Source organism: Pogona vitticeps, chromosome 10 (genome assembly GCF_051106095.1).
Source record: "Pogona vitticeps strain Pit_001003342236 chromosome 10, PviZW2.1, whole genome shotgun sequence".
Lineage (NCBI taxonomy): Eukaryota > Metazoa > Chordata > Lepidosauria > Squamata > Agamidae > Pogona > Pogona vitticeps.
The window spans coordinates 13,755,048-13,772,453 of record NC_135792.1 but is presented as its reverse complement, the minus strand read 5'-3'; the positions used below and the strand labels follow the sequence as shown (position 1 = coordinate 13,772,453).

General features: G+C 45.6%; 1 protein-coding gene across 2 annotated transcripts in view; it reads right to left on the bottom strand.

The window, feature by feature from the left end:
• The window catches only part of TDRD12 (tudor domain containing 12), a 149,179-nt gene that overhangs the window by 99,762 nt on the left and 32,011 nt on the right, over positions 1–17,406 (bottom strand). For both annotated transcript variants that reach the window (XR_013538552.1, XM_078380351.1), the window contains exon 10: positions 1,803–1,876. Coding sequence is in view for 1 of the 2 variants with exons in the window: in XM_078380351.1 (XP_078236477.1) it covers positions 1,803–1,876 (74 nt within the window). In the remaining variant the exon portion in view is untranslated. The remainder of the gene's footprint in view (positions 1–1,802; positions 1,877–17,406) is intronic.

Genomic DNA, 17,406 nt, shown 5'->3' with positions numbered 1-17,406 from the left:
ACATCCCCTGTGTGTTTGGGATTTAAATAGCTGTGTGTGGAATGCTGTGCTGGTTGATGGGGCTTTCCAGTAAGCATCTTTATGTTGTCCCCTGAAAAGCCAATCTTAGAGGACAAAGGGAATGATCAGAGAAGCTTGTAAGCACTGGCCACATTCCTGCCCTAGCATGTGTGGGAAAATCCTCTGCTAATACACAGGACTGTCTGGATCCCAATCATGGTGTAAATGATGAAAAACACACCTAAAATCTGAGATATATTGTAAGTGAATATATAATCAATCAGGGGAACAGTACATAAATAATGAAAAAGAACACTGGTACTCACTGTGAGACGCTAATTTTCTATAGTAGAAGGACAACATCCTACAGATCAAATTCCCCTTTCAACTTACTTCGACCAGAAGTATAATAACACTAGGAAGTCTTCCTGTTTTAGGGGCTCTAGTATGGACCACACTGTCTCCATTCAAAATCTGCATCTTCTACTAATTGCTGATCATCTCTGGGTAAGGGATCTTCGTGCACAATGAAAAATACTGAGCAGTAACCCAAGTACTCTTGAGTGAGTGGTAATCCTATTGCTTCTATCTCTAATAGGTGTCCTATGGCTCTGACGATTTGGTATTCTTCCTGCCTGACTGTGGTAACTGTGGTGACATCTCCAATCTTGAAGATGGCTTAATTAGTTCTATCCTGTATCCCCATTTGATAGTATCCAAGACCCTTTGGTCCAAAGTGTGATGCTCCTTCATCTGTATAACATTCAGGAGACACACACAACACTTTTGGAGAGCCTGGCTTTATTTACATTGCTCCTTGTTCCAACCCATGTTTGACAGAAATGAGTTTTGGCCTGGCAGCCTGGGAGGGGATTTTAACTTGCTCCCCTGAGGAGGAGTCTGCCTTGCCTGCCTTCTGAATGCTTTGAAATGTCTTCCTTTCCTGGGGTGGAATGAAGGACTTTTAAAATATATTTGGTTTCTACCAATACGGGATCTCAGAGTATTTCCCCCTTCCAAGACTGCATCAGACACAGCTGCAGTTTTCTTGCAACCCTTTGAATCCCTGAGTGGACAGGCTGTGCTCCTTTAGCAGGGAAATCTCCCTGACTACATGGCAGGTCTCCTTAGAGAAGCTAAAGAGCTCTCGTTCCTCCTCAGCTGCACTCATGGCCAGCCTGAAATGAGGGAGGGAAGGGTAATACTTTACACTGAGGAATATGAGACCCTCAAGAGACCTGGATGAGACTGTTTTCTTGTCCCTCAACCTCTGCCATTGTCTGGGGTGCCTTAGGGCAGATAGGTAATGAAGGCAGAAGAGAACAGAGAGTTATATGGAAATAGCATTTTTTAAAAGTAGAGTAGAATTAAAAAGAAAGAAAAGCTACAGAGGGAAGAAAGGACTGACAGGAACAAAATGTAGTTGAGCAAGGGGTTGCCTCTTCCGTATAAGGGGAACCATAGAGACACTTGATTGGTCAGCAGTTCCTGCCTATAGAAGCAAGTAGGATGGGGAATGCAATCTGCAGGATGTCTTTCTCCACTACAGGAAAATAAATATCTTGTTTTTCTTATACAAATTCCTGGTAAATATAAGAATATACTGAGTTCATAAATACTCAAGTGAAATACATACCTAGGTATATTTCTGAGAGGATATGATCAAGTGGAATTAAATAGAAATGGGTTAATTTTGCTTTATTAAGCCAATCAACATTTTCATTATTGTGTTTTCAATTTAATAAAATCAGTTCAGTCTTTTCTCTGTGTAAGCACATAAAATATAAAAAGTGAAAACATACTGGCCTGTTGGTAGATCTCCCTGTACGGAAACTGTTACACCTTGTATCAAAGGAGGGATAGTCAGTATTACATCCTAGGGAACAAACAAAAGACATCCCAGTCTTGTGATTTATGACTGAGTTAGCAAAGACCATTCATGTTTCTAACAAACTTTAGCACCAGAAACAAAACAGAATATTTTTCGCTCCATAAAACGCACCTTTCCATAAGACACGCCAATTTTTTAGGAGAAGAAAACAGGAAAATATAATCTGTTTTCTTCGCTCCATAAGACGCACAGACTTTCCACCCCAGTTTTGTGGGGGAAAAGTGTGTCTTATGGTGCGAAAAATACGGTAATACAGGAGTATCTAGCACTGAAGATAATTGGATTTCCCTGTCAACACATTCACAAGAGATGGTACTGGAAGCTTACTCAACTCTCCCATTGTGGCATTAGCTACAACTCACAACGCCATGTGGTACACCAAGCAAAAATGAGAAGTTGAAACTATCCTAAGATAACCCATCTATATAGAGCTATCATCTTTGAAAAATCCCTTTGCAAAACTACACACAAAATTCTTCATTCCAATTTGTCACAAAACATAAGCATCTTCCTTACTAATTTTTTGGATGGAACAATCAATACAGTGGTACCTCAACTTATGAACTTAATCCATATTTGAACGGCATTCATGTCGAAAAGTTTGTTAAATCAAGGCAAAATTTCCCATAGGAATGCTTTGAAAACCATTTAATCCATTCTGGCTGTTTTTCGTTCTTATGCTGAGGCGCTGTTCGCAAGTACAGTGGTGCCTCACTTAGTGATGTTAATCCGTGCAGCAAAAATCGCTGCTAAGTGATTTTAAAAAGCCCATAGAAACGCATTGAAACCCCTTCAATGCGTTCCTATGGGCTAAAAACTAACCTTAAAGTGAAGTTCTTCCATGGGGCGGCCATTTTCGGTGCCTCTAAAGCGAAGCAAAACAGCAGGCGGCCATTTTGTTTTTCCGGCGGCCATTATGAAACTGCCGGTCAGCTGTGCGAAAATGGGGGCTTTGTGATGATCGCTTCCCTGCGATCATCACACAGTGAATATTCCCCATAGGGGCGATCGCAAAGCGATCGCTCTTGCGATGGCAAAAAGTCCATCGCAAAGCGATTTCATTGCTATACGGAGCCATCGCTATGCGAGGCACCACTGTAGAGGTATTGGTTCCCATAGGAACTAACGCAAAGCCGGTTAATCCATACTCTACCACAAGGGGGAGATATTTTTATTTTTTCTCCTTTTGACCTAAGATGTCCTTAGGTTAAAAAAAGGGCAGGGAAGTTTTCTTTTTTCATTCTTAAGTCGAAGTTCCATTCCCAAGTCAAAGCAAAATTTTGCGAATGGAGCCATTTGTAACTTGAAATGTTCGTAAGTACGACATTTGCAAGTCAAGGTACCACTGTATCATGCACACATACTAAGGGGTGGGGTAAAAACAGGCAAGTATTGCTGGGTGGAGGCAAAGATGTTGAACCTGAAGCTGTCCTACTTAGAGCACATCAGATGGGCAATATTAAAATGAAAGAAGAGGTTACTTACCTGTAACCATAGTTCTTCGAGTAAACCTCTGTGAATTCACACAATAGGGTTAAGTCCGCGCCTGCGCTGGGCTTCTCGGAACGTTCTAGAGCTTAGGAGAAAAAACTGAATAATTGTTGCCCCTACAGCGCATGCTCCGCCCGCCCATAGCCTCAGTTCCATTTTATCTACCAGAGGTAAGCTCCTATAGACATAGAGCCAATTAATCAGTGACGGACAGAGGGGAGGCTGGGTGGAAAGTGTGAATTCACAGAGGTTTACTTGAAAACTATGGTTACAGGTAAGTAACCTCCTCTTCTTCGTAACCTCTGTGAATGCGCACGACAGGGTGACTAGCAAGCCATCTTACCGGAGGAGGGCCGTCACTGAAGTAACGACATAAGGACAGCTCTCCCAAAACTGGCCTCTCTTTTAGCTCGGAGGTCCAGGCGGTAATGCTTTATAAACATGGAGGATCTGGATCACGTTGCAGCTCTGCAGATGTCCACTAGGTTCACTCCTTTCAGTAGGGCCATAGAAGTTGACATTGCTCGTGTGGAATGGCCCTTGATAGTGGCAGGAGGTGTCTTGCCTTCCAGCTCATAAGCGAGAGTAATGTTGGAAACGAGCCAACGCGACAAGGTCTGAGACGAGGCAGCATGTCCCTTGCGTTGGCCGTGAAAACAAACAAAAAGTCTGTTAGAAAGACGGAAGCTTTTAGTCCGTGAGATATAAAATGCTAATGCCCTTCGCACATCAAGGCTATGAAGTAGTCTTTCAGCTGGAGAGGATGGATTAGGAAAAAGCATCGGTAAAACCAGAGGTTGATTTAGGTGAAAAGTAGATGCCACCTTGGGTAGAAAGGCAGTGTCCAAGTAGAGTACCACTTTATCCAGAAAAAAATTGAAGGAGGATCTGCCTTGAGTGCTGCTAACTCACTAGCGCGCCTAGCCGAAGTGATAGCAATGAGGAAAAGGATCTTAAACGACAGGAGCCTAAAATCTGAAGATACTAATGGCTCAAAGGGGGGTTGTGCCAAATAATGAAGGATGAGGTGAAGTGACCACTGAGGCAGAGGCGATCTGACTGTAGGGCAAAGATTGGAGAGTCCCTTCAGGAAGAGTTTTAATGTAGGGTGCGAGGATTTCACTGCATTGCAATTGCGAGGCTGGTGTGCCACAATAGCCGATATGTAGACCTTGAGGGTAGATACAGACAAACCAAGGTCGAACAGGTGTTTCAAGTAGTGGAGGAGATCCGACAAGGAGACTGGGGAGGGCTGAAAACCGTTAGAGGAGGCGTAGTTGCAGAAATTTTTCCACTTGTAAGTATATAGAGTGTTAGTGGAGGGTTTTCTGGCCTTTTCCAGGACGCTTCTGATCATGGAAGAATCCTCCAGGCTGTCAGATGGAGGGACAGGACATCTGGATGGTGGAGCCTGCCGTCATTCTGCATGAGGAGGTGCAGGATGCTTGTAAGGTCGAAGTAATCGACCACCATGTTTCTCAGTGTGGAGAACTACACTTGACGTGGCCAAAAGGGCGCTATGAGAATGGCATTTGCTGAGGTCTGGCGAATGCGGACTATGGTTCAATGAACAAGAGGAAGAGGGGGAAACATGTAGCGAAGTGTCTCCTCCCACGGAACCCTTAATGCATCCCCTAGCGAGTCGCGGCCGCAACCTGTCCTGGAGCAGTATCTGGTGCACTTTTTGTTGTTGCTGCTTGCAAACATATTGATGTGTGGATTTCCCCACCTTTGGCAGATTTGGAGGAAAACGGATTGATCGAGTTCCCATTCGTGGGTCTGTGTAATTAGGCGTCCGAGTGCATCCGCCAACTGGTTGTCGGAAGTCGGGATGCGGACAGCCACTGGGAATATGTGATTGGTGTAACAGTACTCCCACAGAAAAACTGCTAGGTAAAGAAGACGGAGGGAGCGGGTGCCTCCTTGCTTGTTTATGTAATGCATTGTGGTCGTATTGTCCATAACCACTTGAACGGCTTGTCCGCATAGAAGTGGAAGAAACGCTCGAACAGTTTTTATGACTGCCCACATCTCCAGCTGACTGATGTGAAGTTTCTGCTCCGTGCGGGACCAGAGGGCATGAATCTTGTGGTCGCCACAATGAGCGCCCCAGCCCACAGGACTGGCGTCTGTTGTCACTTGGGCTGTAAGCTGGAGTGGTCGGAATGGGCGACCGATGAGGAGATGGGGAGGAAATGTCCACCATTGGAGTTGTTGCCAGAGTTCCGGCGTTACTCTGAGACGTTTGCGTGGATCGTCCGTTAGTGGATTGAACAACGTGAGAAACCATGCCTGTAAGGATCTCATTTTTAGTCGAGCATGCTGAAAAGCGGCGGTAGTGGAGGCCATAAGCCCGAGGAGATGTTGAGCATGATGGGCTGACACTGTCCTGTGGGGACGAAACCGGTGGATTGCTCTTCAGATCTTGGCGATGCGCTGGGGGGGAAGCGTGATACGTGCTGTGATGGAGTTGATCGAGGTGCCTATGTACTCCGTAATTTGTGATGGGTGAAGGTGAGACTTTGACTTGTTTACCTGGAGTCCGAGCGATTCGAGGGTTTCTAAAACGAATGCAGTGCTGTGAGCTGCGTTTTCTGGAGAATCTGCCACAATTAGCCAGTCCTCTATATAAGGATAGACGTTGATGTTGTGCATGCGAAGGTATGCGGCGACTGGGGCCATGCACTTTGTAAATGTGCGAGGGGCAGTAGATAAACTGAAGGGGAGTGTGCAGAACTGATAAGCGGTGTCTAGAAAATAGAAACACAGATGCTTGCGATGATGAGGATGAATAGAAATATGAAAATAAGCATCTTGAAGGTCTATGATGGTGAACCAGTCGCCCTGACGAAGGAGGTGAAGAATGGTCTCTATTGTGACCATGCAGAACTTTCTTACAAGTAGGTAACGGTTTAGTTTCCAGAGATCTAGGATAGGACGAATGCCTCCGTCCTTTTTTGGAAAAGCGAAGTATCTTGAGAAGAATCCGTTGGTGGCGTGCTCGTGAGGAACTAGCTCTACTGCATGTTTCTGAAATAAATTGAAAATTTCCATTTGTAAGTCTGGATCGAAAGTTGTATGTCTGATACGTCCCAAGGTGGGAAGTTCTAAGAATTCCAGGTGATACCTGGACTGGATGATGTCGAGGACCCATTTGTCGGTTGTGATAACAGACCGGTTGTGATAACAGACCAGTTGTGAAGGAATGGAGCTAGGTGTATGTGAGAGGGGTGACGTATCTCTTTGATTGTGGAGTCAAAGATAATGTCTGGTTTTCTTGGCAGGAGGGCGGTATGACTGATGTCGCTGACCCTGAGCTTGAGAGCGGAAAGAAAGAGACCTGGAAGAAGCATGAGGGAGTCGAGACTGGGACTGCTGTTTGAATGGCCGGTACGTTTGCGAAGTAGAAGGTAAGTAGCTTTGTGTGCTGTATGGTTTGCGCCATTGGAATGACTGGAATTTTGGCTGCTGATATATGGTGTAGGATTTTGCTGTCTTTTTCATCTTGTGAAAGCTTTCCATTGACTCGTCAGTCTTTTCATTAAATACTCCCGTGGCATCAAACGGGAGGGCCTCAATTCGATTCTTAGCATCTTCATTGATGCCTGATGACCGAAGCCAAGCATGGCGACGCAATATGATGGAAGAAGTCATGGTCTTAGATGCAATGTCAGTAGAGTGACGTGAGGCTAACACTTGGTGTTTGGCTACATTATTTGCCTCTTCAAATGTATTGAGTAAGGGGGCTCTCAAGTCCTCTGGAATCTCTTGGAGGACAGGAAGTACTCTCTCCCAGAGCTGGTGTTGATACGCTGCCATGGCTGCCTGGTAATTAGCCACCCTAATAAGAAAAGTGGTGAAAGAGTACATCTTTCTGCCGACGACGTCGAGCTTTCTGCCTTCCCTATTGGAGGGACTAATCTGTGCTCTTGAGGATGTCTTAGATTGGTTAGACTGGACGATGATTGAATTAGGCACTGGGTGTTTGGTTAGAAAAACCACATCTTCACCATGTGTTTTGTAATAATTTTGAACTCTACAAGTGACCTGCGTAGAGGTGGCTGGGGTAGACCAGGACTCCTTGATAATGGCCAGCAAGGATGGAACAAGTGCAATGTTGAGTGGAGGCGCTTTGTCCTTATCAACAATTCCAAAGACAAGATCCTCTGCGGGGGGGGGGGGGGTTCAATGTCAAGCTTAAGAGCTTTATCCCTTCGAGACACCCTCTGAACATATGAAGAAAAATCTTCAGAAGATGCAGGTGCCTGAATATCTGAGGCGTCAAACTCTGAGGGGGCTCCTGAGAGGGACTCATTGTCCGAACCCTCAATGGGAGTAATCAAGGGTGCTACCGAACTCACTGAGGATCCCCTTTCTTCCAATAGAGATGGGGGAGGTGGAGAAAGTGGTCTCTTTCCATGAGCCCTGGGTTTCCCCGTGGTTACGGTTGACGCTGAGGCAGCTGCAGACTGCTTGCCCGATGTGCCTGATGGAACGGAAGGTTTGGCCCCATGGTCATGGCCAGCCTGCGGCTTAGGATGATCCCACTTTATTTTATCCGTGTGCTTTCAGGCTCTGGACGTTTCTTGATCCCGATGTTTAGGGGGGGAAGGAGATGGTGAGGAGGAGGAAGCATAAACGTAGCGCACTCTCTTATGCGAGTGGTAGGCTCCGTCATCCAAAAGGGAATCAGAATCAGTGTCCCTTGCTCGGTGCCGATGATGGCGGCTAAGATCAATGACATAAGAGTCCTCCCAGGAGGCTCTGTCCCGGTGACGAGAGGGTCTAGGTAGAATGACTATTTCCCTATGGCGGCGTTTGTCGTGAGGTGGAGAGATATGCTTTGTCTTGGTTGTTCTCTTATGAGGTGGTGAAACTGGCGTAGGAGAACGAGAAACCACTGAAAACGCCCGCCCGGTGGAAACAGGGCTGTGTAGGGCAAAACCAGTGCTAGATATTGGTATGCCATCTAGCGGGTTAGGGCTGGGCAAACGGCTCTGCGCTCCCGCCGTTGCCCGTGGTTGTCGAGGTGGAAGAGAATCTCTGTTGTCCCCACCCAACTCGTGCACGCTCTCGACCTCTTCCAAGATGGGGGAGGGAGGCGAGTTAGGGATGATCGGGCATTGGAGATCAAGCCCTCCACGTGCTCCGTCCTTCTTAGGCTTAAGGGGCACTTTCTATTTCTTTTTCTTTGCAGGTTCCTTGGAAGACTTAGCCGACTTTGAAGAGGATTTGCCAGTGGGAGCCTCTTTAGATGTGCCCTGGGAGGCGCTACTAGATGGATCAGCTGTTGGTAGGGCAGCCTTAGATTTTGAGGGCACCGTCTTTTTAGCAGGTCTTCCTGACTTAGGAGGCGGTGGGGGTGGGTTGGTAGAATCGCTCGCCCTGGCCCCCGAAGGATGGGGAGGAGACACCTCCATGACGCTAGTCTGGTAAGCTGAAAGGATGACATCCCACAGAAGGCGTTTGAGCTGTTGTTGCCTAGCTCTAAGATCTGCACGCGGGAACTTCTTGCATTCCCTGCAAGACTGCACCAAATGCACCTCACCCAAACAGAGGACACAGTACTCATGTCCATCCGAAGACGGTAGCCTGGAGTTACACGAGGTGCACTTTTTAAGGGAGCCCGAGGGGGACATAAACTAGGGAATCCAGAGGCAAAACTCACGGTAGCAGTGAAATAGGGAACGGAATCCAAGTGGGAAAAATCCAAAACGTAGTCGAAGGTACAGTCCGAGGTCAAGCACAATCCGAAAGAGGGGCAACAGATAAAGAATAGTCGTTCTAAAAGCCAAAGTCATACCAGAAATACCTGATAAACGGTCAAAAGTGAGAGCTCTAGCAGAGAAGTTCCGTACGTGAAGGTGGTAAAATGGAACTGAGGTTACGGGTTGGCGGAGCATGCGCTGTAGGGGCAACACTTAATTATTCAATTTTTTCTCCTAAGCTCTAGAACGTTCCGAGAAGCCCAGCGCAGGCGCGGACTTAACCCTATCGTGTGCATTCACAGAGGTTACAAAGAAGAATAAATAATCATAAGACAACAAGATTCTCTGGAAAAAACAACACTGCTGCGAAAGTTGGAAGACAGCAGAAGAAGATGTAGTTTGACACCTTAAAGCAGGGGTCTCAAACATGTGGCCCAGGGGCCATTTGCAGCCCGCCAGACGATAGTTTGTGGCCCCTGCCTTGCCTGCCCCCCTGAAGTGGCCACATGTTCCCTGTTGTCAAGTCAAATAAAGCCTCACCTCGCTCGCTGGCTCTCTCCCAAGACAGCACCTCTTCCAACCTCCATCCGGAACTGCAGCCTCCAGCCAGCTCGACTATCTGCCAGCTGGCAGATTGCAGTTCCAGATGGAGGGTGCAAGAGGCGCTGTCTCGGGGGAGAGAGGGCGAGCGAGGCATGCTGCTGGCCCTTTTCCTTGAGCACCCGAGCCACCGCTGAGCGATGCCTGAGACCGGAGCTTGCTCCCGGCCCATCCTCGAAGAGCGCCTCCAACAGCAGCTACCGCCGCCACTGCCTCTTCCAGGGAAGTGGCTCTCTGGCTCTCTTTCTCTCTCGGCACCCCCAGCACCAGCCCGGCCAGCAGCCGCCTCAGTGCCTGCTGGTACTCCCTCCTCCTCCTCCTGCTTCAGCGCCTCGGCTCTGGAGATTGCCTGGGCTTGCCTCACAAAGTTTGCTCCTCTGTTGTGGTGGGGGTAGCTGCTGCTGCTGAGTGCACCTTTTTTGGGGGGGCCCTCAGAGAAAGGTTGCCAGACCTCCGTATGTGTGTGTGTGTGTTTGTGTGTGCACGCGCACACCTGTGGAGGGGCCCACCCTGTTCTGTTTAATTTTGTAGGTACTGATGGGGGCTTTTCTCCTTTGGCAAGGCGATCCTGTTCATGTCGTGCCCTCCACGGTCGCTGGCGCTCCCTCCTTTCTCTGCTGCTTCATCCTGCTGGTGGTGGTGGTGGTGGTAATGAAGAAGGAGCCGGAGGGGGTAGTGGCCAGAGACAAGGGCTTGCACGCCCTCCCTCCTCCTGCTCAGAGCCCCAGCCAGGTTAAGGAAACTCTCGGGCGGTTTCCTCGGGCTCTTGCTCCGCCTGGTGAAAAATCTGATGCGGCCCAGCCTCAGTCAGACTCTGCCTCCAGCATCCCCCAGGTAAACTGAGTTTGAGACTCCTGCCTTAAAGGAAGCCACAGCCTTGAATTTACAAGAGGTGAGCAAAGCTGTTGAGGATTGGACATTTTGGAGATTGTTCACTCATATGGTTGCCATAAGTCTGAGGCAACTTACAGCACATAACAATTACTGGGCCGAACTGACAGTCTTACCTTTTTCTTCTGCCTCTACAGTCTTCTGCCACTGAATGCCTTCAGCTCTTGTCATCCCCACGCTTCCCTCTGATTCTTCCTACCTGTTTTTCATATCTTCATTCCACTTCTCTTCCCTTTCAGACTCTTCTAAATTTTCCATCCTGCCTTGCCCTGGACTCTGGGAGTCTTGCTGCTTCTGAAATGTTCTTTGCCTTTCAGAAACTAAGGGCAAGCCCTTTCAACATTGAACTGTCTTCAAAGGCTGATTCTAGCAGGGTATTCAGCTTTGCTGTCTGTGGCATGACCTTTCAGCGCATAATGGTCCTCAGAAGGTCATCCTGGTGTTCAGAGGTGTAAGAAGGTACAGCAGTTAGGCCGACTTGGGGCCCTTCAGAGGGCTCCTACACAGGGCTTCCCCTCCAAGAGGGATGGACCACCACTGACTTCTTCATGCCATGGTCCCTGCTGAGTCAACATTATCATAGGTATCCTTGTGTCAAAATCGGACACAAAAGGCATATGACTATAGTGCTAGATTTCACTAGTTTAGGCACAGATTAGTGTTCTTCATTTGAGCTAAAGAAGAGCATGAATAATCCCAGGACTAAAGTCATTTCCTAACAGATCATACTGAGGAAATGAGCACCCCTCACACTATGAGGGCTTCTCTTACAATGATATAAAAATTCCAAGACTGAAGGTTAAGCCTGTAGCTAAGGTAGAGGGATAGAATGCTTCTGCCCATCAGACTGGGGCTTGTTAAAAGTCTTATTTGAGCATCTGAAAAGCCTTGGAGGTCTCATGGAATATGATGTGATGCTTTTTTCCCAGTGAGGTTGGTTAGCAGTAGCAGCTCATGACTCCTAAGAATTGTTGTGCATGTCTCTTTGTCTGGCGTTGAGGCCACTTTGCAACCTTATCCACATTTGTATGAATGGACTGTACCTTTCCATTCCCTGTTGGCTCCTGGCTGACATTAACGCCAATACTACCTTAAACGTGGCAAACTTTGCCCTGGCTGCAATCAACATCCGAGCTCGCTTGTTCCCTGTACATTTGTCTCTTTGATTCCTATTTACGTCTTATTGTATTTTCTTTTAATTAATTATCCCACCTGCTGCTTTTATTTTATTTTAACGTATTTTAATGACTTATAGTTGATAAATAAACTCTTCTCTCTCTCTCCATTCCCTACAACAAGATCAAGATACTGTACTTTGGTTTGTGTCATCTTACATTTCATGAGGTTAGCTGTTAAACTGAGTTGGAGGTGGGACATTGCTGAGGCAAAGTTTGGACATACCCAGGCTTTGCTCCTGGGACCTACCGATCTCTACCCAGCCAGAAGGGCTCCAAAAGGGACCTGAAGATGTCTTTCAGGAGAGAAAGATGTTGAGCAGTGGTGGCAGTGTTATGAGCTAAGGGTATCGGTGAGGAGCTGAGATATCCAGCTCGGAAGCCTGCATCATGAGCACTAGCTGGGACAGGACCATTTTGGCACAAAGCCCGGAACACCCCAAGCCAGAATGTGAGAACAAAAGAATTTTGGAAGTATACTGCAACGAAAGTTAACATAAGAAAGACCAGAAACAGTAAGCATGAACAGTTATTGAATATATGGGGATTTTGTTTGTTTAGTCGTGTCCGACTCTTCGAGACCCCATGGACCAGAGCACGCCAGGCCCTCCTGTCTTCTACTGCCTCCCGGAGTTGGGTCAAATTCAGGTTGGTAGCTTCAATGACACTGTCCAATCATCTCATCCTCTGTCGTCCCCTTCTCCTCCTGCATTCACACTTTCCTAACATCAGCGTCTTTTCTAGGGAGTCTTCTCATGAGATGGTCAAAGTATTGGAGCCTCAGCTTCAGGATCTGTCTTTCCAGTGACCACTCAGGCTTGATTTTCTTTGGAATGGATAGATAGGTTTGTTCTCCTTGCAGTCCAAGTGACTCTCAACAGTCTCCTCCAGCACCACAATTCAAAAGCATCAATTCTTCGGTGGTCAGCTTTCTTTATGGTCCAGCTCTCACTTTCATACATCACTACGGGAAAAACCATAGCTCTGACTATTCGGACTTTTATTGGCAAGGTGATGTCTCTGCTTTTTAAGACACTGTCGAGGTTTGTCATTGCTTTCCTCCCAAGAAGCAGGCATCTTTTAATTTCAAGGCTGCTGTCACCATCTGCAGTGATCATGGAGCCCAAGAAAGTAAAATCTGTCACTACTTCCATATCTTCCCCTTCTATTTGCAAGGAAGCGATGGGACTGTAGACGCAGAATCTTAGTTTTTTTTAATGTTGCGCTTCAGACTGTTTTTTGCACTCTCCTCTTTCACTCTCATTACAAGCTTCGTTAATTCCTCCTCACTTTTGCCAGCAGAGTGGTATTATCTGCATATCTAAACGGCTTGGGCCCTGGATACCTGAAGGACCGCCTCCTTCCATATGAGCCTACCCGGCAGTTAAGATCTAGCCAGGGGGCCCTTTTGAAAGAGCCGTCCCTCAAGGAGGTAAGAGGGACAGCTTGCAGACAAAGGGCCTTTTCGGCAGCTGCCCCCAGACTATGGAATGCCCTCCCGACTGAGATTCGTCTGGTGCCGACACTGATGACATTTCGGCACCAGGTCAAAACCTTCCTGTTCCAGAAGGCTTTTAACTGAAATAATATTAGCTGTGGGTCTGATGGCTATTTTATATATATTTTAATTGTACATATCTTTACTGTATTTTAAATGCTGTAAGCCGCCCAGAGACCGTTGGGTAGTGTGGGCGGCAATTAATTAATTAATTGATTAAATAACAACAACAACAACAACAACAACAACAACAATAATAATAATAATAATAATATCTGAGGTTGTTGATATTTCTTCCAGCAATCTTAATTCCGGTTTGGGATTCCTCCAGTCCGGCCTTTTGCATGATGTATTCTGCATATAAGTTAAATAAGCAGGGAGACAATATACAGCCTTGTCGTATTCCTTTCCCAATTTTGAACCAATCAGTTGTTCCATATCCAGTTCTAACTGTTGCTTCCTGTCCCACGTATACGTTTCTCAGGAGATAGATAAGGTGTTCAGGCACTCCCATTTCTTTAAGGACTTGCCATAGTTTGCTGCGGTCCACACAGTCATAGACTTTTGCACAGTCAATGAAGCAGAAGTAGATATTTTTCTTGAACTCTCTGGCTATCTCCATAATCCAGCGCATGTTAGCGACTTGGTCTCTAGTTCCTCTGCCCTTCTTTGGGATTGGGATGTAGACTGATCTTTTCCAGTCCTCTGGCCACTTTTCCAAACTTGCTGGCATATTGAATGTAGCATCTTAACAGCGTCATCTTTTAAGATTTTAAATAGTTCCACTGGAATGCCATCACCTCCACTGGCCTTGTTGCTACCAAGCTTTCTAAGGCCCACTTGACTTCACTCTCCAGGATGTCTGGCTCAAGGTCAGCAACATTATCTGGGTTGTATGGGATATCCAAATATTTCTGGTATAATTCCTTTGTGTATTCTTGCCACCTCTTTTTGATGTCTTCTGCTTCTGTGAGGTCTCTCCCATTTTTGTCTTTTATCATGTTCATCTTTGCACAAAATGTTCCTTTAATATCTCCAATTTTCCTGAACAAATCTCTGGTTTTTCCTTTTCTATTATTTCCCTCTATTTCTTTGCATTGTTCATTTAAGAAGGCCCTCTTGTCCCTCCTTGCTATTCTTGGGAAGTTTGCATTCAATTTTATGTAACTTTCCCATCGCCCTTGCATTTGGTTTCCCTTCTCTTCTCTGCTATTTCTAAGGCCTCGTTGGACAGCCACTTTGCTTTCTTGCATTTCCTCTTCTTTGGGATGGTTTTTGTTGCTGCCTCCTGGACAATGTTACGAGTCTCTACCCAAAGTTCTTCAGGCATTCTGTCCACCAAATCGAGTTCCTTAAATCTGTTCTTCACTTCCACTGTGTATTCATAAGGGATTTGATTTAGATTATACCTGAGTAGCCCAGTGGTTTTTCCTACTCTCTTCAGTTTAAGCTTGAATTTTGCTACTGTATGAGAAGCTGATGATCAGAGCCACAATCAGCTCCAGGTCTTGTTTTTGCTGACTGTATAGAACTTCTCTCCATCTTTGGCTGCAGAGAATATAATCAATCTGATTTTGGTACTGCCCATCTGGTGATTTCCATGTGTAGCGTCGCCTCTTGTGTTTTTTTTTTTTCAAAACTATTGGGTAATGGGGAAGGAATACAAAAGGCAGGGGGAGGATGGAAGGGGTGAAAGGGAAGGAAGGGGTTAGGGTTTGGGGGGATAGCAGAACACATAATATGCCATCATCCAATCAAATCATATTGCAAGGCAACAATTCTTAACTCTTTTTTGTTTGTAATTCATTTGCCCACTTACTATCCAACATCTATGTTATTCCGACACTGTCTGAGACCCATCTCGATTTGTATATTAAATTCTTTTGGCTTAAAAAACTATTAAGCACATCTGAGTCCTTATCTATTTCTTTCTCATTCCCTACTTTCTCAATAGACTCCTCTTGTTTCCCTAATTCTGCTTTCTTCCAATTTTTGAGAGAGGAGGATGCATCCGGCACAACCATCAATTTTTCAATCTCACATTTTCTGACTGCAGTATTTGAATGGATCACTAGATGGCTCTTTACCCCATCTATATTGCTTGTTACCTTACTCAGTGGAGGCTGTTCTGAAATGTTTACCTTTTTACATAGCTGTATTTCACCATCTGATGATTTCTCTTTCATCAAATTTTCTATCTGGCAAAGATGTTCATTTATTTTCTGAAATCCTGAAATTATTAATTTCTGTATATTAAACTGCCATTCCTTATCTATATTTTGTACCATCATTCTTGCTCCTAATTTCTTCCTCTCACCATAAACCAATGCTTTCTTCTATAGTCATATATATATATACCATACATAAATCACGTATAAGTCCACTTTAAATCCAAAAGCTTGAAATATGGCTATGGCAGAGTTAGCCTTTTTTTTCCTGCAAAGAGTCAGCAAAGTTCTATTATCAGGATCCCACGAAGTCCAGCCAAAAACATCCGGATTTCAGCTCACCAGATTTCAGTCTCTCCAACAAATTACCTTATAATCCAACTGATCTTCTTTCCATTAGTCCATAGTCCATAGTCCCATTTAAGCAAGCAATATAGTATTACTAGAAAGTCCAGAGTCTCTAGAATCCGTTAAATGAAGCTCCAGGTCTTGTTTTCCGGTCTGCCCAGCCACTAGCCAGTTGTCGCTGTTTCGTTTCCTCCTCCATCTGTTCTCATGATCTAAAAATAGCAACTCATCCCGTCTTCTTCCAGCAGCCCGATAAATGCCTATTTGCCTCTTGTGTTGTTGGAAAAGAGTGTTTGTGATGACCAGCTTATTCTCTTGACAAAACTCTATTAGCCTTTGCCCTGCTCAGTTTTGAACCCCAAGGCCAAACTTGCCTGTTTTTCCTTTTATCTCTTGACTCACTACTTTAGCATTCCAATTCCCTAGAATGAGAAGAACTTTCTTTGGTATCAGTTGTAAAAGGTGTTGTAAGTCTTCATAGAATTGTTTAATTTCAGTCTCCTCAGCATTGTTGGTTGGTGCATAAACTTGGATTATTGTGATGTTGAAAGATATGCCTTGGATTCGTATTGAAATCATTCTATCATTTTTGAGATTATATCCTATTACAGCTTTTCCCACTCTTTTGTTGACTGCTACTCCATTCCTTCTACAGGCTTCTTGCCCACAATAGTAGATATGGTAATCATCTGAATTGAATTTGTCCATTCCCGTCCATTTTAGTTGACTGACGCCCAGGATGTCAATGTTTATTCTTGCTATCTCCTGTTTGACCACATCCAGCTTACCAAGGTTCATAGATCTTACATTCCAGGTTCCTATGCAGTATTTTTCTTTGCAGCATCGGACTTTTCTTTCACTTCCAGGCACGGCCACAGCTGAGCGTCCTTTCGGCTTTGGCCCAACCACTTCATTAGCTCTGGAGCTATTTGTACTTGTCCTCCTCAGTAGCATGTTGGATGCCTTCCAACCTGAGGGTCCCATCTTCCAGCATCATATCTATTATGACCTGTCTGTCTTTGGTGTCCCTGCATGGCATAGCCCATAGGTTCTCTGAATTACTCAAGCCCCTTCGTCACGACAAGGCAGCAATCCATGAAGGGGATATATGGGGATACTGAGATTAAAAGGAACCCGAAAGTTGGAGAAAGGGAGGGTATGGAGAGGCGCATGAAAATTGGTTGAGACTAAAGTGAGGCAGCGGGATGTGGCTCTCCTCTCCCCCAATTACAAAAAGGGGAGGGAGGTGATTTCTCAAAATAACGCCCGCTGCTTCTACAGCACTCTCAGAGAAAGATTCAAATGTGGGGGGAATCCTTTATCTTGTTTACCCGTCCTCCATTTCCACCTCCCAGTGCTGTCATACCTTCTATGATGGTGCTGGACTATGACTGTAGCTGGGGAGGAAGGAGGAGATGATTCAAAACAGGAATATACTGATACCTCTGTGAATCATTAGTGGAAAAGAGAGAAAGACTACTGATAGAGGATATTGCTGGGTCGTGGGTCAGAAATTTAACTAATACATCACGTTCAGAGAACTTGTGGACTATTTTATCAGGACTGTGAGAGGAAAAAGATCTAAAGCAGTAACCATGAACTTGATTCCCCGGCGGGAAATTACCAGAGGGAAGGG